The 24,086-nt window shown below is 46.0% G+C and overlaps 1 protein-coding gene across 4 annotated transcripts in view; it reads right to left on the minus strand.

Moving 5' to 3' along the window:
- Positions 1-24,086, minus strand: part of CDON (cell adhesion associated, oncogene regulated) — a 150,860-nt gene that overhangs the window by 18,171 nt on the left and 108,603 nt on the right. For 3 of the 4 annotated variants that reach the window (XM_069948930.1, XM_069948932.1, XM_069948929.1), the window contains exon 5: positions 1,531-1,663. In XM_069948930.1, coding sequence (XP_069805031.1) covers positions 1,531-1,600 — 70 coding nt within the window. In that variant the 5' untranslated portion in view covers positions 1,601-1,663. Of the gene's footprint in view, positions 1-1,530; positions 1,664-15,533; positions 15,890-24,086 lie in introns of those variants that run through there. The other variant, XM_069948931.1, reaches the window with a different exon arrangement.

The following is a 24,086-nucleotide window of genomic DNA, read 5'->3' on the forward strand; positions in this document are numbered from 1 at the left end:
CTGATCCTGAGTTACATCTTGTATTATACTCCAGAGCTGCACTCACTATTCTGCTGGTGGGGTCACTGTGTACATACATTACATATCCTGTACTGATCCTGAGTTACATCCTGTATTATACCCCAGAGCTGCACTCACTATTCTGCTGGTGGGGTCACTGTGTACATACATTACATTACTTATTCTGTACTGATCCTGAGTTACATCCTGTATTATACTCCAGAGCTGCACTCACTATCCTGCTGGTGGGGTCACTGTGTACATACATTACATTACTTATCCTGTACTGATCCTGAGTTACATCCTGTATTATACTCCAGAGCTGCACTCACTATTCTGCTGGTGGGGTCACTGTGTACATACATTACATTACTTATTCTGTACTGATCCTGAGTTACATCCTGTATTATACTCCAGAGCTGCACTCACTATCCTGCTGGTGGGGTCACTGTGTACATACATTACATTACTTATCCTGTACTGATCCTGAGTTACATCTTGTATTATACTCCAGAGCTGCACTCACTATTCTGCTGGTGGGGTCACTGTGTACATACATTACATATCCTGTACTGATCCTGAGTTACATCCTGTATTATACCCCAGAGCTGCACTCACTATTCTGCTGGTGGGGTCACTGTGTACATACATTACATTACTTATTCTGTACTGATCCTGAGTTACATCCTGTATTATACTCCAGAGCTGCACTCACTATCCTGCTGGTGGGGTCACTGTGTACATACATTACATTACTTATCCTGTACTGATCCTGAGTTACATCCTGTATTATACTCCAGAGCTGCACTCACTATTCTGCTGGTGGGGTCACTGTGTATATACATTACATTACTTATCCTGTACTGATCCTGAGTTACATCCTGTATTATACTCCAGAGCTGCACTCACTATCCTGCTGGTGGAGTCACTGTATACATACATTATGTATCCTGTATTAGGCTATGTTTACACATTGTATGACACCTGCCGTTCTGTGACCTGGCTGGGGCACGGAGCGGCCTGTGTCAGATAAGATCATCCCGGCCGGTACTGCAGTACCGGCCGGATGATCTTTAGTACAGCTGGGTGCTGATGTGGGCGCATCAGAACTCCCCACGGCACACAATGGAGCGTACGCCCGAAGCCGCACGCTTTATTGTGTGCACTGACAGGTTCTTTGCGGCCACAGAAAACTGACATGTGTATACTATGTGCATACGCTCTGGCCGGGATTTCATAGACGGCAAAGTAACGTATATTTTTGTATTAATTATGGCCGTTGTTGCAATTGGCAAAAACAGCCGTACTTTTACGAAAATATATGCTGTGTGAACATAGCCTTATACTGCAGGGCAATCTCAGTTCTTTTAGTTGCAATTGGAATCTTTTTCTAAGATGAGATGAGGTAACAGTACAGTCTGTGGTTAGACAGTGTATTGCTTTCAACCAGGTTGTTAGGGACAAGGCAAATCCACTCTACTCCTATCTGGGTATTATTAGTCAGAGAATATATATGATCTATTACTTTACCTGAATCGGCCCTTGTGGACAGCAGGAAAAGTGAGAGACAAAGCAGTGGCTGCCACGGTCCAGGATGCATAGCGGCGGGTCACACCGATGCACAGTGTAAGTGTCCAGGAGAGCAGGAAGAAACCAGTACAGGCTGGAAGGGAAACAGAGAAGGTTAGGACCGGCGCCCATTACAATCAGGCCAACCTGAGCAGAGACCCTTTTTTCCTGAAGACCTATTGATTGCAATGGCCTGGAAACACCCTAAAGGTTTCATCATCAGACCATGTAATGATGACTTATGGGGGATGGGAAAGGTGGAAACGAAACACAGCCCCATCTAAAGTTTTATTATGGAATGGAGAGGAGCGAACCTCGAGCGTGCGGGATGTAATTACCAGTGGCTGAAGAAGTTGGATGCCGCCCTAAGGAGTCCTAGAAAACATGGATACAGCCATAGACAACATGTACGTTACCCCCTATACTGTGACATCACTAGGTATGTTGTACCCTATACTGTGACATCACTAGGTATGTTGTACCCTATACTGTGACATCACTGTGCACATTTGGTTTTGTTACTGGCCCCCATTATTACTTGTTTTGCACTTAGGAAAAACCTTATAGACTGCGGTATTACATAATAAACGGAGGGATGTGACCCTCGGTGGCCGGGATAACGTTGTTGTCATTCCAGGCGGAGCAGCTGGTTGGAGGCAGCAGCTGCTGGAGGTTATTTTACAGTCTCTCGGTTCAAGGGCAGAAGCCGTCCACAGCGCAAAATACATAATGCACTAACATTACACCGGAGAGAAGAGCGCGAGGCCAGTGCCAGGGTATATACAGAAGGGGGCCCACATCACCCATACAGGAGGAGGAGCCCACTGCCCACATCACCCATACAGAAGGAGGAGCCCACATCACCAATACAGGAGGAGGAGCCCACATCACCCATACAGGAGGAGGAGCCCACATCACCCATACAGAAGGAGGAGCCCACATCACCCATACAGAAGGAGGAGCCCACATCACCCATACAGGAGGAGGAGCCCACATCACCCATACAGGAGGAGGAGCCCACATCACCCATACAGGAGGAGGAGCCCACAGCCCACATCACCCATACAGAAGGGGGCCCACATCACCCATACAGAAGGAACCACCTCACCTATACAGGAGGAGGAGCCCACCACCCACATCACCCATACAGGAGGACGAGCCCACCGCCCACATCACCCATACAGAAGGGGGAGCCCACCGCCCACATCACCCATACAGAAGGGGGAGCCCACTGACCACATCACCCATACAGAAGGGGGAGCCCACTGACCACATCACCCATACAGAAGGGGGAGCCCACTGATCACATCACCCATATGGGAGGGGGAGCCCACGTCACACATACAGGAGGGGTGGTGTGCCCACATCACCTGTACCGGAGGGGGAACCCACCGCCCACATCACCCATACAGGAAGGGGAACCCATCAACCATACAGGAGAGGGGCAGTGTGCCCACATTTCACATACAGGAAGGGGAACCCACATCACCCATACAGGAGAGGGACAGTGTGCCCACATCACCCATACAGGAGAGGGACAGTGTGCCCACATCACCCATACAGGAGAGGGACAGTGTGCCCACATTACACATACAGGAGAGGGACAGTGTGCCCACATTACACATACAGGAAGGGGAGCACACTGCCCACATCACCCATAGAGGAAGGTGAACCCACATCCCACATCACCCATACAGGAGGGGGAGCCCACATCACCCATAATGCAGAGGAATAGACAGACTAAGGACATCTGCCCTGTGGATTTCTACACTGGATACAACAAATCAAACTATTTCTTCACAGTAAACTGTAATATTGGAAAATGAAGAAGAAAACCTATGAAACCCTGAGCATCTCTTCTATCTACAATGAAGCATTTACTTTCTATCTGACTGGTGTCTATTACTACAGACCAGCAGGGACCCCAACATGTGCTCGCTGCCATAGACTCTGAATGGGGCGGCAGACTGTGTGCTCCACTATCACCCCTCACTGGGGGTAATGGGAGACCTGGCAGGCAGCCCCCCCCATCACCATCATACGGTGATAGGTCTGTAGACAGATCATTAGGAATCAGAGGTCGGTCAGTGTCCATTTGTTACTCACAGCTGTGCCTGCGGCAGCAGAAGGCTTCCATCATCCACAAATGTTGTTACAAGGACAACAGCAAAGACACAAGGTCCTATGAGGGATGGGGGTGGGGTACGACAACCACCGTGGTATCCTAATGGTAGTGCATAGTGTTTCTGAACTTATGAGGCCAAACCTGTCCAGCTCCTGCAAAAACTACAACTCCCATCATGCCGTGACCTAGAAAGCCACAGTTGGGGACAGAACTATGAAAAATATCTATATCTCTCACCAATGGCCATCCAATAATCCACACTATCAGATAACTGAATTTAAGGCACCTTCCATGGGCAAGAATGCCCCCCCCCCCACCCCCATCTTCAAGATTTATCACAACTATCTATAAGAAACAGCAGCCAATCACAGCGCAGATATCTTCTACCAAAGCAGTTCATAAAATTAAGTTATATTCACTAGGTAACTATTTAGATTAAAAAAAAAAAGTTTGCTTGGCTGAAGACGAAAAAAAAAAAAAGTCATGTATAAAAAAGAAAAAGTGTGAAACAGCGCAGAACATGAAGAGATGGCAACAAGAGAACGTTCTGGAAATTGGGTTGACCGATACCCAAGGAGAATGCAATAATGCATTATATAGGAAGACAAGTGCATAAAAGATTTTAGAAGAAAAGTTACTAAACTATAAACAACTAAAAGAAAAACAGAAACAGAAAACAAATGTTAGGTCTCGGCCATGTTTCTCATTGTGACACAGATTTTCGGCGCCAATATTCAGAGTTAAAAATATAAACTAAGGATACGTTAAAAAAAAAAAAAAACTAAATAAGAAAATACAAAAATATAAAGTAAATCCGAATACGTAAAAAGCTAAATAACACAAAGAAACCATAGTCCTAAATAATGAAATAAAAGTAATAAGAATAGAATTTAGAACAAATATAATAAAATAGTGAAAACTCTGAACTTCTATAGATAAGTGAGAGGGTAATGAAACACACGCATATACACACACATTTTATATATTATATATATCACACATACATATATACACACACACACACACGCATATACACACACATTTTTTATATATATGTATATATCACACACACACACACACACGCATACACATACATACACGCATATACACACACACACACATACAGATATACACACACACACACACACGCATACATACATACATACACGCATATACACACACATTTTTTATATATATGTATATATCACACATACACATACATATATACACACACACACACACGCATACACATACATACATACACGCATATACACACACGCACACACACAGTGGTGCCTTGGATTACGAGCATAATTCATTCCGGGACTGTGCTTGAAATCCAAATCTGCTCTTAAACCAGAAATGCAGACAATTGGTTCCACACCCCAAAAATACTGATTTATTATTCTGAATTACATGTAAAACAGATGAAACACATTCAGAAACAGCAGAATCTGTGATATTATAGGTTACTGTACAGTAATGGAGAGGATGGGAAACACAAGGGCGGACAGAGACTGCAGGGAGCATGAAGGAATGAGCAGGGCAGATGTGGGCACATGCAGCGCTCTCTGTCCGGGAAGAGAGGGGTTACAGCTATGGAGAGATTACTCCCACAGTCCTGTCCCCTGATGCAAGCCCCAGCCTGAAGTGGATCTGCTATGATTTGGAAGGTGGGGGAGACCTCCTGGGTCAGAGTACAGTGTTGTAGACCCCGCTATGCAGACCATGCCCCTCCCCCACTCCCCCTCCCACCCAGTACACGGAGCCCTTAAACCAAAGCGAAGTTCTTAAACCAAGTCACAATTTTGAAAAACTGTGAGCTCTTAAACCAAAACGCTCTTAAACCAAGTTACCACTGTATAATTGTATAATTTATATATATATTATATATTATATATATATATATATATATATATATATATATATATATATACACATACACACACACAGAATTCTTCATTTCAGCCCCAGTTTTGCGCACAGAACATGTTAGAGGGCAGAACAGTTCTCGCCTTGCTCGGAGGTCACATTATACGGAGTCGGCAGGGAATGAATCGGATCGGGAGGTCGTGGATCCCGGCTGAACCCCTCTTCCCGGCCCTGTGAGTGTTACCTTTGTGGAGGTAGCGGAGCTGACAGGTTTCCTACAGAGAGAATAAACTGACACATTCCTTAGGCCGGGGGCTCCTTAGTGACTGAAGAAAAGCTTTTATCCTTCGGCCGTCTTCACGCTGTTCCCTTGGCTGAGATTCCGAGTCGATTTTAAAGTATCCCACAGGGTCCTCATGGCTTCCCCTGAGAGAGCCCATTCTCTTCACATGCCAATGTATGAGCAAAAGAGCACGGCTTCCAAATGTCCATTATAGGCTGAGAGCATGTGGCAGCCGTAATACCCCAGCCAGTGGTCCCCAACCTGCGGCTTTCCAGCTGCTGCCAAACTGCAACTCCCAGCATGTCCTGACCTACTGCTCACACAGAAAGGGAGGAAACTGCTTCTCCAATAAAACACGAGGCACGAGGTGTCTCCCACCTCAATCATGAAACGAGTCATATGGACAATAAGCAAGGTCCACAATGGCGGAGATCAATCTACAATGGTCTCCAACCTGGGGCCCTCCAGGCGGTCAGGGCTGAAGCAAATGGAGAAGAGTTGTAATACCGCACACAACCTGAGGACAGGTGTGGAGCTGTTTTGCAAGAAAGCAGCTATATTTTTCCAGTCCTCAACAACCCCTTTAGTTGTCCCCCTTCCATAGGATAAAAGGGAATTGGGTGTATCCAACATTACTCTCATGCAAAGCATCATGGATCTTTTAAGGGGTTACCCCGATGAAAATTCTTTTCTTTTTAATGAACTGCTTTCAGAAAGTTATATAGATTTGTAATTCACTTCTATTTAAAAATCTCCAGTCTTCCAGTACTTATCAGCTGCTGTATGTCCTACAGGAAGTGGTATTTTCTTTCCAATTCTGACACGGTGCTCTCTGCTGCCTCCTCTGTCCATGTCAGGAACTGTCCAAAAGTCGTAAAGGTTTTCTATGGGGATTTGCCATCAATTCCTCCCACAGACAGAGGTGGCAGAACAGAGCAGTGTTTCAGACTGAAAAGAATACACCACTTCCTGCTGGACATACAGCAGCTGATAAGTACTGGAAGACTGGAGATTTTTTTTAAAAAAGAAGTAAATTACAAATCTGTATAACTTTCTGACACCAGTTGATCTGAAATAATAATAAGAAAAATCGGAGTACCCCTTTAAGGTCATTGCACCATGCAGCGGATTTTCTGCACCAACATTCAGATGTTGCACTAAGAATAAGATTTTTATAAATTACATCTTCCATATTAAGTCCTATTGGTGATAATTAGGGGTCAAGTTAGGAAAGTTACTTAATTAAAGGGCCAGCGTGTTAGCACTCCGGTCCACAGAGCTGACGATCAATCGCTGGGGTGGTAGACGTCCAATCACCTGTGATTCTGAGGCCTGGTGATTGATTCCTATACCAGATACAGGAAGCCGGAGTTTATGGCACAGGGTGCAGGGTTTATAGGACTGTCTAAATATTTAACCAGAAAAAGGAAAAATGTGCCAGACTGCAAATATACAGAGATCCCATGATCGGGCTCTGTGCAAACACCTGGAGTGCAACAAATCCCACAATGCATCTGGTGCAGCACTGGCACAGTTACATATAATCCATCCAACATGGGGCATGGCATGCTATAGTATTCCATGCACCTCTCTCCTGAAATAACCTGTGCTGCTGTGGGGACCATTATACTCTCGATTTCCCACAAGATAAGCATACTCCTCTCCGGGGACAAAAATTTAAATTACCTATTCTTTTTTTTTTTTTTTTAAAAGAAAGAATTACCATTGTCCCTGTCACTTTACTGTAATGATGCGACTGTGTACTGAGTGATGAGCGGAGGCTGAGGCAGTACCCCAGGGCCGCGCTGCTCCTCTCCCTCAGAGATTATAGGAAGCGGCTGAGTTACTTCTCTTCATCATTTTACCACAAGAAAGAAAAAAAAAAAAAAGAAAGAAAAAAATATTTGCTGTGACTGGTTACGGCCAAACATAACATTTGTGTTTAACCCCCCCAATCCCAAACAAAAGCACCGGCGTACACTACTGTCCAAATGTGCCGAGCAAATGAAGAACAGATGAAGCTGGAGAGGAGGCGCAGGCCGCAGGGAAGTGTTTGTTTATGAACAGAGAAGGAAAACCGCAGAAGAGCAAGAACACCAGAGACAAACCAAGTGTCATGGCCCCTCCAAGTGTCAGCCTGTCGCTGCCCTGTCCCCTCCAAGTGTCAGCCTGTCGCTGCCCTGTCCCCTCCAAGTGTCAGCCTGTCGCTGCCCTGTCCCCTCCAAGTGTCAGCCTGTCGCTGCCCTGTCCCCTCCAAGTGTCAGCCTGTCGCTGCCCTGTCCCCTCCAAGTGTCAGCCTGTCACTGCCCTGTCCCCTCCAAGTGTCATTATCCTGCCTCCCAAGTGTCAGTGTGTCCTTATCCTGTACCCCAAGTTTCAGCGAGTCCTTATCCTGTACCCCAAGTGTCCTTATCCTGTACCCCAAGTGTCAGCGGGTCCTTATCCTGTATCCCAAGTGTCAGCGGGTCCTTATCCTGTACCCCAAGTGTCCTTATCCTGTCCCCCAAGTGTCAGCGGGTCCTTATCCTGTCCCCCAAGTGTCAGCGGGTCCTTATCCTGTACCCCAAGTGTCCTTATCCTGTCCCCCAAGTGTCAGCGGGTCCTTATCCTGTCCCCCAAGTGTCAGCGGGTCCTTATCCTGTCCCCCAAGTGTCAGCGGGTCCTTATCCTGTCCCCCAAGTGTCAGCGGGTCCTTATCCTGTACCCCAAGTGTCAGCGGGTCCTTATCCTGTACCCCAAGTGTCAGCAGGTCCTTATCCTGTACCCCAAGTGTCATTGCTCTGTACCCCCAAGTGTCAGCGGGCACAGTGTTCGGCATCTACTCCAGCTGGGAATCGCTCCTCAGGTTTATGACTATCATTATCAGTTCTTTTATATACAGCGGTCACTTGAGTTTTATTGTACATGTGATGGGAGACGTCTTAGTTGCTGCAGTCATCTCTCAGACAGGCCTGGAATCCTGCACCTCGTCTGTTTCTTCTCACTCACTGGCTGGGATACAGGACGGGGACTGATAGACGGAGATAGAAAATTAATAGTCCTTGGATCCTCTTATGTACAGAACAATCCCTGGACTAGATCATCCCTGTCCTGGCTCCCCCACCTCGATGTCAACGTGCTACAGACTAGCTGGGCGGTCTGTTCCTGCAAACCAATATATAGGCACACACGTATGGGGCCCCGCTGCTATGAGGAAGGGGACTTGGTGTGTACAATGGTTAGGTGCTTGGTACATGTCACAGGCACATCCACATGATGCCAGAACACAAGGTCTTCAGCAGAGTATTGCTTATCTTTCTTCCCCCACCATCTTGTCTTCCTCCCATAATGCATCCTGGTGCCATCTCCTCACCAGGAAAGTAATGCACACAGCAGTGTACATGATGGAGAACATGATCCACCAGACCAGGCCACCTTCTTCCATCGCTCAATCCATCCTCCAGTCCTGGTGCTCATATGCCCACTGTAGACACTATTGGCAGTGGCCCGGTGTTAGTACTGGCGCTCTGACTGTGCCTGATGTCCTGTGTGATCTGACTCATACTCTTCAGCAGTTTGCTTTACAGCAGCTCTTCTGTGGGACTGCCTTGACTTGCCTCTTCATGGTCCTCAGTTGTTCTTCCTGGTTTGACTGGTAGCAACCACTACATACCGGGATCACCCCACTGGAACGGCCATTCTGGAGATGCTCTTATCCATCCTCTACATGTCTATTTAGCCCCAGTTCCCCCGTGGCTGCTGATTTCACCAGTGGATGTGTGCAGGTAACATCACTGTGGATTCCACCTCTGCCAGGAGCCACAGACGGAGTTCCCCACACTTTATGGAATCACCATCCTTCTCCTCCATTGACCACATGCTCCAGTTTCAGTGATTTCTCATTTGTGAATTGGTGATCAGTGTCCCTTGTGACCCTCACATTTACTGTCCCTTACACCTGAATGCGTCTCACAGACGTCCATCTACACGACTGCTGCAGAAACGGCCACATTCAGATACATGAAGGCTTCAATCATTGTCAGGTGCAGACTTTCTGGAACAATCAGCCATGTGTGAACAGACCCTTATACTCCTCCTGATCACAGCTGCTTAAGGGTACAAACACACACAGCAGATACGCAGCAGATTTGATACTGTGTTCAGTTATTTAGATCTAATCTGCTGCGTATCGCAGCAGTAAATACGCAGCGTATAAGCCGTGTGTGTTTGTACCCTTACACTGCATGGTGTACAGCTAAGGTTATACACAACCATGATGATGGTAAGTAATGGTTGGTTTACACAGACAGATTTATCTGACAGATCTTTGAAGCAAAAGTCTGGAACAGACTATAAACATGGAACAGGTCATAAAGGTTAGATTGAGATTCCTCTTTTTTAAATCCATTCCTGGCTTTGGCTTCAAAGATCTGTCAGATAAATCTGTCTGTGTAAATGCACCATTAGAGTCTATAACCCAGTTGCAATGTCTGGACACCTCAGAGTTCATACACATTAGACAAGTGTCGGCTAAACCTCTGTTCTTGGCAGGATCATCCAATTGTCTAACCTTGGCCCTTCAGCTGTTGCAAAACAACAATTCCCATCATGCCTGGACAGCCAAAGCTAAAGATATTTTAACAGTATTTAAGAATATATTTTACACCAAGCCCCGTGTGCCATAGGCAACAATAGACAGGACATCAACAGACAGGACCTGTCCCATTAACATGAATGAAAAAGGCTTCTGGGCATGCTCAGTGACCTTATAGAGGTTTTTATACAAGGAGGGGGAGGCTGAGTTGATGAAATTAAAAATTCATAAAAACTTGGATTCAATCAATAGGTCATTTTGCTGTGACACATTCCCTTTAAAATAAACCTAACCTATATTGGTCTAAGTGCCGTTTAGTACAATTGTGGGGTTGGGATGTGCCCGGAATAACAAAATGTGGCCGTCATAGTGGTGTGAGGCGGCTCAGGCTGCTGTATATTCACACCTAGCTGTCAGGTTGCAGTTAATTGTTGCAGCTACTGGGAAACTGCAGCAAAATGACAGGACGCCTGTGGCAATAAACTGCAACATGACCTGAAGGCCGCGCGGCCACAGGGGAGGAGGAGATCATGGGGTCAAACAGACCAACATATCTAACAGAATAGACAGTCTAGAGATGACCCAGGTTTTCTTCACTTGTAATAATTCTATTTATTTCATTTTTTGGCTTCGACATAGGAGCAGAACAACAACTACAACAGTGCTGAATGCCAGACATCTATGGTTCCTGATGGACTCCCAGTAACTGTAACGGGGTCTCTCAGGTGTCTCATGCTGAGCTGTTTTGTCCAGACTTTCTGCAAAGGAGCCCCTCAGAACAACTTTTGGGGTACAGGACTAGGACATGCCAATACTTGGGGGTAGAGGAAAGCGACACTTGGGATGGAGGATATATACACACTCACACATATATATATTTTAATTTTTTTTCCTTATACATCTCCCCTGCCACCAGGCATCCAATCACATCACAGCAATGCGCCATCAGATTCCAGCCTGAATCCATCCAGGAGGGTAGGATCCCATTTGCTCTCATACACAGCCTGTGTATACATTACAGCATATTCCAGGTAACTTTATTGTCTTTATATTTCACTACAAACAACCTTACGGCAGGTTTATCACATCGTACGCCAAGATGCAGCCACGAAAACCAGTGCGGTTTTCATCCTGGCTTCATCTACAAGCGGTGTAATTGTTAATGGCCGGGCGGTTTTACAGCAAAACAGCAGAAACAATTACACTGCACGTAGCTGAAGAGCTCGACAATGACGACTAACACATGACTGCTGTATCAGCCGCTACACGAGGACCCTGGCTGATATCAAATATACTACTATGAACACACAAGAAACCAATTAAGAACGCAAGATGATATCTCACTAACACAATAAAAACTCAGCACTGACGGGAAATAAGCATAAAAAAAAAAAAGACACAAAACTACACCTTCAGCGTGGAAACACTTGGGCCCATCAAGGGTTATTAATGCCCCGATCTGATGGAATAAGTACTAATAAGCTACTAGTAAAAAAGGCAAAATGTTAAAAAAAAAAAAAAAAAAAAAAGTGTGTCCAGGAATTATACATTTCTATTGCCAACACCACCAGCGAAGTGGTCAGCGTGCCAACACCACCAGCGAAGTGGTCAGTGATCAGCTTCCCTTTTGCCTGTTTACATACATTGCACTACTATCATGGTGCAATGTATGAACACAGCCTTTGCAATTCTGGCAACTGTGTCCATCTGTTTAGCTGTGTATGCCTATAGAGCAGTCTATATAGGGCTGTGTACTCACTCGCCTCTGTATACACACAGCTTCCATACAGACTGCTGCATAAGTAAATACCCCCCACCCTAAACATTCTACAGTCAGGGGGACACACAGGGGGGGGGGGGGGGGTAATATGAGACTCCTGTCACCCAATAAAAATATGTACACTGTATATCACAGGGTTCCCCAACCTGTGGACCCCTAGCTGTTACAAAACTACAACTCTCATCATGCCGCAACAGCTTTTGTAAGTTATGGCATGATAAAGCTGGTAAAGAATATGATGTATAGCATGATGGGGGTTGTAGTTCAGGAAAGAGAACACTGTATAGAAGGGGAAGGGAACCTTGGCTCTCCAGCTGTTGCAAAACTACAACTCCCATCATGCCTGGACACCCAAAGCTAAAGCTTTGGCTGTCCAGGCATGATAGGAGTTGTAGCTTTGCAACAGCTGGAGAGCCAAGGTGCCCTGCCCCTGCTGTATATATCAGTAATGCAGTTATCATAGCTCTAGTAGTATAATGGGGCCCCGGGTCTAGACATGACACAGCCGGGGCACCTAGGTGTTACATGGTGACACTGCTCCTGTTACGCCTATCAGCACACATGCTTTATGAATGGCCTGAGCCACAGAGTAAATACTGACACTATTCTTCTTGTAGGATTGATGGAAAGTAACCGCAGACTCTAAAGGGTTAAATGAACAAAGACTCCACAAAAGAGGGAAATGTGAACATCTATGGGCTCCCCTAAGGGTCCTATTACACGGAGCGATTTTTGACGATTAACGACTAATGATCGGAAACGAGATTGTTTATTGTAATGGTGCGTTTACACAGACAGATTTATCTGACAGATTTTTTAAGCCAAGACCAGGAGTGGATTTGAGAAGGGGAAAAAATCTCAGTCTTTCCTTTATGACCTGTTCCCTGTTTATAGTCCGTTCCCGGCTTTGGCTTCAAAGATCTGTCAGAGAAATCTCTTTGTAAACGCACCATTAACCTTTACACGTAACGATAATTGGCCCGATCGTATGATTAACGATGTCGGATTAACGATTTTTTTTTCATAACGAGCAGCGTTTAGACAGTACGATATATCGTACGGAAAATTCGTTTTGCGATCGTTTTGCAAACGCTTAAGCCCATCTCACACATTGGTTAAATCGGCGAACGACTGTTCACACGGAACGATTTGCAAATTTTTTGCGGACGAACGATTTGATAACATGTTGAAAGATCAAAATGAGCGATGTATCGTTCGTCGTTTGATCGTTCGCTGTGTTTACACGTACGATTATCGTTCGAATTCGATCGTTATTGCGCAAATTCGCACGATAATCGTTACGTGTAAACGCACCTTAAGGGTCCTATTACATGGAGCGATTTTTAACGATCGCAAACAAGATTGTTTATTGTAATGGTGCGTTTACACAGATTTATCTGACAGATTTTTTAAGCCAAGACCAGAAGTGGATTTGAGAAGGGGAAAAATCTCAGTCTTTCCTTTATGACCTGTTCCCTGTTTATAGTCTGTTCCTTCCTGGCTTTGGCTTCAAAGATCTGTCAGAGAAATCTCTGTTTGTAAACGCACCATTAACCTGAAATCGTTCACCATATTACACAGAACGATAATCGTTAATATAATCGTTATTGCGATCGTTAACTCCTGATTCCAGCAAGACAATAAACAATGAGCAATTACACTGAACGATTAGTAAACAAATGCGGAACTTGAGCGAACGAATGTGGAATTACAGCGAACGATTAACGATAATTTTAGGTTCCAATCTAAATTAAACGATCAACGACACGCGAACGGTTTTTCGATCGTTGTCTGCAATTACACAGAACGATCATCGTTTAAATTGGAACGATATAACGATTTTTCGCACGATAATCTTCCCGTGTAATAGGACCCCTGTGTCGTCACAGACATAGCTCCCAGGCCCAGAGAGAGCAACAGGAATGCCGCCCAACACAATCCCCCCCGGGGGTCTGTAGGTGCTTGTTATGAAGTGGATGACTGCAAGAGGTCAAACCAAAGCAAGATGTCCAGCCATGGAAGTGACACCAGCCCACACCTCTACCCTGCTGTCCCCCACTACTGGGAGAGGCCTGCTGGAAAGCCGCAGGGTACTGAGAGGGGAGAGCTAGGGTTGCAAATGTGTAAGAGTTCCTTTTTTCTCCCTTGCATTTGTCTGCCAGGATCCTGCAGAGATACAGTCTAGACCTGAAAGAGACTCCAAACAATGCACAACAGGGCGAGAGGCTGGGGGTGATCCCTGCTCCCCCCTAGTAGGTGACATGGCAGCGCCGACAAAGAAAAAGCTACAACAAAAAAACCACATATGACAACATTAGCGGTAGAGGGGCTGCTGCCCATTGTGGCCAAGATACGTTGTATCAACTGGGCGGAAACAGTCAGCAAGGTTACATTTCATTCATCTGTGGATACAAGTGATAGGGGCGCGATAGATAGATAGATAGATAGATAGATAGATAGATAGATAGATAACCTTGGCTCTCCAGCTGTTACAAAACTACAACTCCCATCATGCCTGGACAGCCAAAGCTAAAGCTTTGGCTGTCCAGGCATGATGGGAGTTGTAGTTTTGCAACAGCTGGAGAGCCAAAGTTCCCCCTGTAATCAATAGATAGAAGACAGATGGATGAGAAATAGAAAGTTCTGAGATTCCCTGTACATAGGATAAGGAGTGAACATATAGAACGTAACATGAAAACAACATGGTACATAGGGAGAGAGGACCCCGCCATGACGGATTACTATAGATGTATATAACACAGGGGTAGGGAACCTTGGCTCTATAGTCATTGCAAAACTACAACTCCCATCATGCTTTGGATGTCCAGGCATGATGGGAGTTGTAGTTTTGCAACAGCTGGAGGGCCACAGTTCCCTATCCCTATAACAGTATATACCACTGCTGTATACAGACATAGTCTAGTCCTGTAGCCTCTACCTGTCTATGTAACCTATACACTACTGTGCTCTGCAAAATCACAACCCCCATCATTCTGTGTAAATATAGAAGTAGTTCCACTATAGAGGGAGAAGCTTAGGCTGTAGATGACCCCCAGATAGGAGGAGTAATAATAATGATAACAATACTAATAATAAATAGTAACAGCATATTATTATTATTATATAAAATAAATAATATAATAGTAACATAATAATAATAATAAATAGTAACATAATATTAATATTAATAATAATATTAATAATAATAATAATAATAATAATAATAATAATAATAATAATAATAATAATAATACATAAATAAGTGGTGATCCTTTGCTCTTCCAGCAGCAGTGAGGAGCAGATAGAGTGTCAGCTCTTGGGCACAGCTTACCTCTGACACGGGCTCTCTGTGCCCATAGGATCTGAGCTCAATCCCACAGGACATCCCTTTTAGTAAATCCAAACCAGAAAGTTCAAGCCAGAAGCCAGAAGCCAGCAGCAGCAGGAGGGGATCCCCCAGACCAAGTCCGTGCGATAATCCGAGCTGAGGGATCCGCAGTGTGAACAGGCGCCTCAGTGCGTTTCCTTTGTATTCGGTCTCTGTCGGGCAGAGCTGCTGGTGCCCCTCCGGGTGGCCGTGTGCCCGGGCTCCGGTGCCCCCCTCCTCATGCCAGCACAATGGGCTCAGGTGTGATGGGATCTGCGCCCCAACAAGACTCCGAGGCTTCTCCTGCGTCCGCTCTCAACTCTCGGGAGAAGTGACTGAGGAAGGTAAAGAGGAGGAGGAGGAGGAGGAGGGGGAGGAGGGAGCTGGGGGTGGAGGCTGCAGCAGCCGGGGGCCGGACCCTGTGTGGGAAAGACCCTCTATCCCTAATACACCTCATCCACCCCTTCACTGCCGGCAGTGTTCTGGCCTCCTCCCCTCCCCCACCGCATTCCTCCTAGGTAAAGGGTCGTCCTGGACTGACCCCTCACTGACAGAACTGACAGCTCGGGGCAAAGTGACATTATACCCTGTGCCTGCCTGCTCCACCCAGGGGGCATGTACCTAATGTATCTCAGCTACCCCCACTGTGTGCAGCCCACCTGGGGTGTATCTCATCTATCCTCACCCACTGTATGCAACCTACCTGGGGTGTATCTCATCTCTCCCCACTGTATGCAACCTACCTGGGGTGTATCTCATCTACTCACACTGTAATTAACCAACCTGAAGTGTATCTCATCTACCCCCACTGTACGTAACCTACCTGGGGTGTATCTCATCTGTCCCCATTGCATGCAACAAATCTGGGATGTATCTCATCTGTCCCCATTGCATGCAACAAATCTGGGATGTATCTCATCTGTCCCCATTGCGTACAACCTACATTGGGTGTATCTTATCTCTTCCCACTGTATGCAACCTACCTGCGGTGTATCTCACCTATCCCCACTGTATGCAACCTACCTGCGGTGTATCTCACCTATCCCCACTGTATGCACTCTTTCATAAAATTTTCACGATAACGATCGCATTTGTTCAATAATCGGCTCGTGTAAACACAGCGAACAATCAAGCGACAAGCGAGAAATCGTTCATTTTGATCTTTCAACAAGTTCTCAAATCGTCGTTGGTCGTTCGCTAAAAAGATCGCTTTGTGTAAACAGTCTTTCACCGATTCACCCTATATGTGGCTTAAGCAATCTTAAAACGATGCCAATAACGATTTTTCCAAATGATATATCATTTCATCTAAAGGCTGATTGTTTTAAAAAACACATCAGTATTTCGAAATCGTTAATTGTTCGATTGGGCGAATTATCGCTCTCTGTAAACGCAGCATACCACTACCTAATAAACTATATCCACAGGTGAGCAAGGAGGGGATTCAGACTAACACAGTGACATCTAGGGTACGCTAACACCTAACAACACCACACTGACACTTGGGGTACAGGATAGTGACACACTGACACTTGGGGGACAGGATAAGGACACACTGACACTTGGGGTACAGGATAAGGACACACTGACACTTGGGGTACAGGATAAGGACACACTGACACTTGGGGTACAGGATAAGGACACGATGACACTTGGGGTACAGGATAGTGACACACTGACACTTGGGGTACAGGAAAATGACACACTGACACTTGAGGTACAGGATAGTGACACACTGACACTTGGGGTACAGGATAAGGACACGCTGACACTTGGGGTACAGGATAAGGACACTGACACTTGGGGTACAGGATAATTATACACTGATACTTGGGGTACAAGATAAGGACATGCTGAAACTTGGGGTACAGGATAATGACACTTGGGTACAGTATAAGGACACGCTGACACTTGGGGTACAGGATAAGGACATGCTGAAACTTGGGGTACAGGATAATGACACTTGGGGTACAGTATAAGGACACACTGACACTTGGGGTACAGGATAAGGACACTGACACTTGGGGTACAGGATAAGGACACGCTGACACTTGGGGTACAGGATAATGACACTTGGGGTACAGGATAATGACACACTGACACTTGGGGTACAGGATAAGGACACTAGGGGTACAGGACAATGACACGCTGACACTTGGGGTACAGGATAATGACACGCTGACGCTTGGGGTACAGGACAAGGACACTTGGGGTACAGGATAAGGACACGCTGACACTTGTGGTACAGGATAAGGGCACTTGGGGTACAGGACGATGACACGCTGACACTTGGGGTACAGGATAATGCCATGCTGGCACTTGGGGTACAGGATAAGGACACTTGGGGTACAGGACGATGACACAATGACACTTGGGGTACAGGATAAGGACACTGACACTTGGGGTACAGGATAAAGACACTTGGGGTACAGGATAAGGATACACTGACACTTGGGGTACAGAATAAGGACACACTAACACTTGGGGTACAGGATAATGCCATGCTGGCACTTGGGGTACAGGATAAGGACACTTGGGGTACAGGACGATGACACGCTGACACTTGGGGTACAGGATAAGGACACGCTGACACTTGGGGTACAGGATAAAGACACTTGGGGTACAGGATAAGGACACGCTGACACTTGGGGTACAGGATAAAGACACTTGGGGTACAGGATAAGGACACGCTGACACTTGGGGTACAGAATAAGGACACTTGGGGTACAGGATAATGACACTTGGGGTGCAGGACAATGCCACACTGATACTTGGGGTACAGGACAATGCCACACTAATACTTGGGGTACAGGACAATGCAACACTGATACTTGGGGTACAGGACAATGTCACACTGATACTTGGGGTACAGGACAATGCCACGCTGACATGGCATGAATGGCTTGGGGCGGGGATATCGGGGTGCACTCCTGTCCTCGCAGCCACCATTAGGGCCAGGAGCTGAGGCGGCTACATTCCAGGACTTGCCCTGTGGGTGTGGGCAGCAGCGGAAGCTCCTGTGTGTGTATGTGTGTGTGTGTGTATGTGTGTACGTGTGTGTGTGTGTGTGTGTGTGTGTGTGTGTGTTGCAGCCTGTGAGCTACATTTGTGTTTTATCCTGGAGGCCTTTGAAGTCACCAAGAGGAAGAAAAGGGAAAAGAAGAAGAAAAAAAAAACTGGCCCTGCAGGCACATGAATAGCTCCAGTATCTCCAGAGCTGCAGCATTAGATACATCACAGGATTAGGCCGAGCTGTAATGTTTGGGTGCTCGGCCACTCACTTTCTGCTGGGAAATCATTTACAATCCTAATAAAAGTTACACAATAATATGAGAGTACAGGTAGCCAGGAAGGGTGACCCCGGAGCCCCCATATAGGAGGAGGGCAGGGACTGCTACTAATGGGGGGCACTACAGTCACATAGACAGGGGGAAAAGAGCGCTCTCTCTAGCGCCACCTATTGGAAGTAGTTTCCCTATAGGTCAGGGGTAGGGAACCTTAGCTCGCCAGCTGTTGCAAAACTACAACTCCCATCATGCCTGGACAACCAAGCTTTAGCTTTGGCTGTCCAGGCATGATGGGAGTTGTAGTTTTGCAACAGCTGGAGAGCCAGTGTTCCCTATCCACGCTATAGGTCAATACTTGCCCCCCCCCCCCCCTTTTCAGGGGTGGTGCATTAACTTACATGAAGCTACCCCCAATAGATGGCACTAGAGAGCAAAAAAAAAAAAAACACTACAACAACCAGCATGTCTGCACAGCCAACAGCTATCCATGTATGCTTGAAGTTGTCATTTTGCAAAAGTTGGAAAACCACAGGTTAAGAATAGGATGCACCAGTTGACAGGGCATGCTGGGAGTTGTAGTTTTGCAACAGCTGGAGAGCCACATGGTGGGGAGTAGGAGGATGCGTTAATAGGAAGCATAGAACGCTATCAAGCCTTGCTGGACGACATTGTTTCAGATGAGAACCACAATGAGATGTACTGAAGGGTGTCAGTGCACGATGGGAGTTGTAGTTTAGCAACAACTGGAGAGTTGCAAGTTGGGGAATAAGATGCACCATTGGAATACTCTCAGGGCATGATGGGAGTTGGAGAACCACATGGTTAGAAATAGGGTGCCGCAATGAGATGCGTCTAAGAGCATGCTGGGAGTTGTAGTTTTGCAACAGCTGGAAAGCACTGCCCTATGGTTGGGCTGTAGCTCTGATGCCACTGTCATGGGTGCCGCTCTCCCTATACATCCATACAGTCCTCTGTTTCCTTTTCCCACGTAGTAAACTTCCAGTCCTAATGTCTAGACACTAAATCCCGATGAGCGTAATCCTAGTAAACACAATCGCCATGGCAATAGGAGGTGGCCGGGTTCCCATGAAAGATGGCCGCCGTGTTGTGAATGGAGACAATTCTGCGTGTGTACTCAGCACACAACTATATAAATAGCTGCTGCTGTTTTCGGCTTTTCCTGTCAGAGGATTCCACAGGCTAAGAATAAAACAAACACAGGCCAGGCCTCACACGCCAGCCGCAGAGATAGGCCTCGCCTGCTTCCAATCCAAAGAAGTGACCGCCATCCCGGCGAACAACGGCCACAAAATTCATCAAAATGTTCCAGGTTTATTGTCTACCTGTCCGTCCCAACACTCCAATTGTTTTGTGAGAACATAATGCTCTCCCCTACTATGTCCTCCCACTACTTCCTGGATGAGCAGTTACTCAGGTCTATCAATACCAGAATGCATTACTTTCCCTCACCGCTCTATTGCAGCCCTTCCACCTTGCTTACTCCCCTCCCACAGCACTCCTGCCAGTTCACCCCTACAGCTCTGCAGTCACTAAATCTGAAGCACCTGCTGCATTCATTCAATGTCTGCTTTTTTGTCTGTGTATTGTTCTACAGAAGGCAGCATGCCGTAAGCACATCTCATTCTTGCCTATTGTCTTAATAAAGATATGAGTATAAGACATTAAAATGCTGATGTAGGCTGTATGGGCTGGTGACATCACTTGGGGGCGGAGTTCCAGCTCAGACACAAGATCCAGTCAAGCCTCCTTAGACATCAGACAATGGAGCTTAAAGCAAATCTGTAGGAACCGATGACCCCCCACACCCCCAACCACTGGTACCATTGCACTGCCAGTAGCGATCCATGTCCGATCATAGGGTTTGCTTCTCCTGGTGCCAGTATTTACGTAAATAGGATACTTAAGGCTGCAATGTGTCAATGGGGCGGAGCTAAAAGCATCTCTCTTTTTCTTTCCCACCTCTTCTTAGCCTTGCCCCGGGATGGATCACTTTGAGCCACTAAAGTATAGAGAGGCGCTGCAGGCCTAGAGCACAGATGCTTTAGGCCCCGCCTCTTTGACACTTTGATATCTTTTTAATCTCTTTTGAGGACCTAGGTTAATGTACATGGATAGCCAATGGTAACACAACAGTATTAACTAAACTAGTCTGGACCCCAGAAAGATGCAATTGGGATGATCTTGGTTCCTTAAGAGCATTACACAGTCCAATCTAATGCAGAGTATCTGCTCGCTGCATACTGTTTTTACATTGACCTTATTGATTTGTATGCATGCATTGAGCTCATAAGCTCCCCCTAGTGGTGGCTGCAGACAGAATATTTATATTTTTTGAAACATTCTTTATTTTTATTTTAGGTAGACAGAGTATTACGCTTTGACACCAACTTGTTGCAAAATGACAACTGCCCTAAAGGCTGTCTGGGCATGCTGGGAGTTGTAGTTTTGCAGTAGCTGGAAAGGAACGGGTTGGGGATCACTGCAGTACCTCTCCAAGAGATTTGGAGGGATGGATTATGGTAATGGAAGGCATTATAGTATGGACGGATTCCCTTCTTGTCCATCACTAGAAAGAGTCAAAACAAGGATTCTGGAAAGAAAATAGGGGTAAACAAGGCGTCCCGTCCGGGGCGGTCAGTGTTGTGGGCCCCAGAAGGAGACCCCCCTCCCCCTCTTGTTGATGCATGATACTTGGTCGCTGTCTGGATTGAGTCGTCCCATTTCCCAAGCGTCTTATAATCCTTCACATCACTTGGCGGGAACCCACGTTTCAAAACTCTGGCAAAGACTTCAAGCGTGAGCGCAACACTGAGGAATTACTACACGTTCAACATCCTCCCAACAATGGCAGCACAGAGGATTAACACCCTGAGATTGGGGTTCAGCTATCGGCAATAGAGCTGTTGTGTGAGGCAACCTCTCCAGATTTGCATGAGAAAGGCGACTTTGGGGAGGAATTGCTGCTTAATTAAAGAGCGGCCGTCACCTTCATTACCATGATCCCGCTTCTTGGGACTTTACATGGGGGGGAAATCACTTCCTCATTAGCCGCTGGCACCAACGCAATGGTACATGTTACCTCCTCAGTGCCAGATGTGTGTGGGGGGGGGAGGCAATGATCTGTAGGATATGTGTGGGTGCGATGCTCTGCAGGATGAATGGGAAGCAATGCTGTTTGTAAATTGTGGAATTGTGATGTTCTGTGAAACAAGATGGTTCTCAAAATATTTGAGGTGCAATGCTCTGCAAGGTATGCACCCAGTGCCCCTTTTTGGTTATGTAGGAGGTAATGGCCTTTAGAATATATAGTGCACAATGCTCTGCCTAGTAATGCTCTGCCGAATAAATAGTGCATGCCGCTATGACTAATATATAGTAGGAACCACCTGCAGAATATATAGTGCCTAAGGCTGTGCCTAGTATAAAGGAGTAATGGTCTGCAGAATATATAATGCATAATATGCTGCCTAGTATATAGGAGTAATAATCTGTGGAATATATAGTGCCTAAGGCAGTGCCTAGTATAAAAGAGTAATGATCTGCGGAATATATAATGCATAATATGCTGCCTAGTATATAGGAGTAATGATCTGTGGTAGTTCACCCAAATAATTTTTCTTTTAAATCATCTGGTGCAAGAAAGAGCCAGAGATTTGTAATTTACTTCTATTAAAAAAAAAAAATCTCCAGTCTTCCAGTACTTATCAGCTGCTGTATGTCCTGCAGGAAGTGGTGTATTCTTTCCAGTCTGGAGAGCAGGAGAGGTATTCTATGGGGATCATTCTCCTGCTCTGGAAAGTTCCTGACATGGACAGAGGTGGCAGCAGAGAGCACTGTGTCAGACTGGAGAAAATACACCACTTCCTGCAGGACATACAGCAGCTTATAAGTACTGGAATACTTGAAATTTCTTAATAGAAGTAAATTACAAATCCCTGGCACTTACTAATGTCACCTGATTTGAAATTTATTTTGTGAACTACCCCTTTAAGGCTATTTTCACGCAACATACTGTTTATGAAAAGAACTGATGTTGTTTTAAATTTAAACGATGGCCATTGTTTCACTCAATGTATTAAACAATGGCTGTCAAAATAATGAGCGTGTCAATGTCAATATTTCCGGCTGTTGTCCATAGACTTCAGTGCAATTTTTTGTTCAAAATAACGGCCGATGTTTTAAGTGTCTTATACGTTGTGTGAACATAGCCTAATGGTGCAGTACAGGCAGCGCGACATGCAGCCGGTGTCACATCCAGTTCTAGCTTTGAAACTACATATAACTCCAATATTTCCCTCGCTCTCCGCTCTACAGTCCGAGAAGCTGAGATATGGGGAGCTGTTTGCCCTCACACAGGGAATATAGTGGTCAGCCGCTGAACTGTCCTTTAAAGGAGCAGTAGTGGCTCCGCATGCAGGGCGGACATCTCCGTAGGATGCTAACTGGGGTCAGGAGGTCTGCAGAGCGCTATGGCCCCTTTATAAGTAGAACTTGTTAAGCTCTTTATGACAAGTTAGGAGCTAAATTTAGATGGAATGCCCCTTTAAAAATAGTTTCGAGTCAGAAGTAAATTCCATTTTCCCAAAAGGTTTTAGTCATGTTCACAGGAAACCAAATCCTGATTTGCGCGGCTATTCTGTGAGCCGTCCGTAATCTCCTCTCCTGCACCTGAATGAGGAAGGCTGGCGATCTGTCATCTCCATACCTGCCCCAGCGGCCGCTGTCTCCGCTCTATGAGGCGGCCATTGTTCTCACGCTGACAGCTCCTCTGAGCCCATTTTCAGCACAGCCCCTGTTATCTCATCAAGGCCTCTGTCGTCCCCATTGTCCCCATGGATTATTCTTTGTTCGGCTTTTGGGGTTTGCAATTTATGTCTGTGACCCAACACTATTCACTAAGGAATGGACCAGGCGGGAACAATGAGATTATATACAGCCATCTGGGAATGGGAATTATACTGGGATTGGTTACGGCGGTCGCTGGGACCAGTGTCACCTGTGCGGCTCAGAGCAGAGAAAATAAAATGGCTGTAAAATGGGCAAAAGATCATTGGGAGTGATGGTGCTGTTCATCCTGAGCTTCCTGGTTCATAATAAAATGCTAGAAGTGCATGAATGATTATAGACTGGGTGGGTGGGGGGGGGGTGAGAGGAGTCTTGAGGGGGACAGAGGAGTCTGCAGAGGGGTGAGAGAAGTCAGAGGAGTCTG

This window comes from Dendropsophus ebraccatus, chromosome 12 (assembly GCF_027789765.1).
Source record: "Dendropsophus ebraccatus isolate aDenEbr1 chromosome 12, aDenEbr1.pat, whole genome shotgun sequence".
NCBI lineage: Eukaryota > Metazoa > Chordata > Amphibia > Anura > Hylidae > Dendropsophus > Dendropsophus ebraccatus.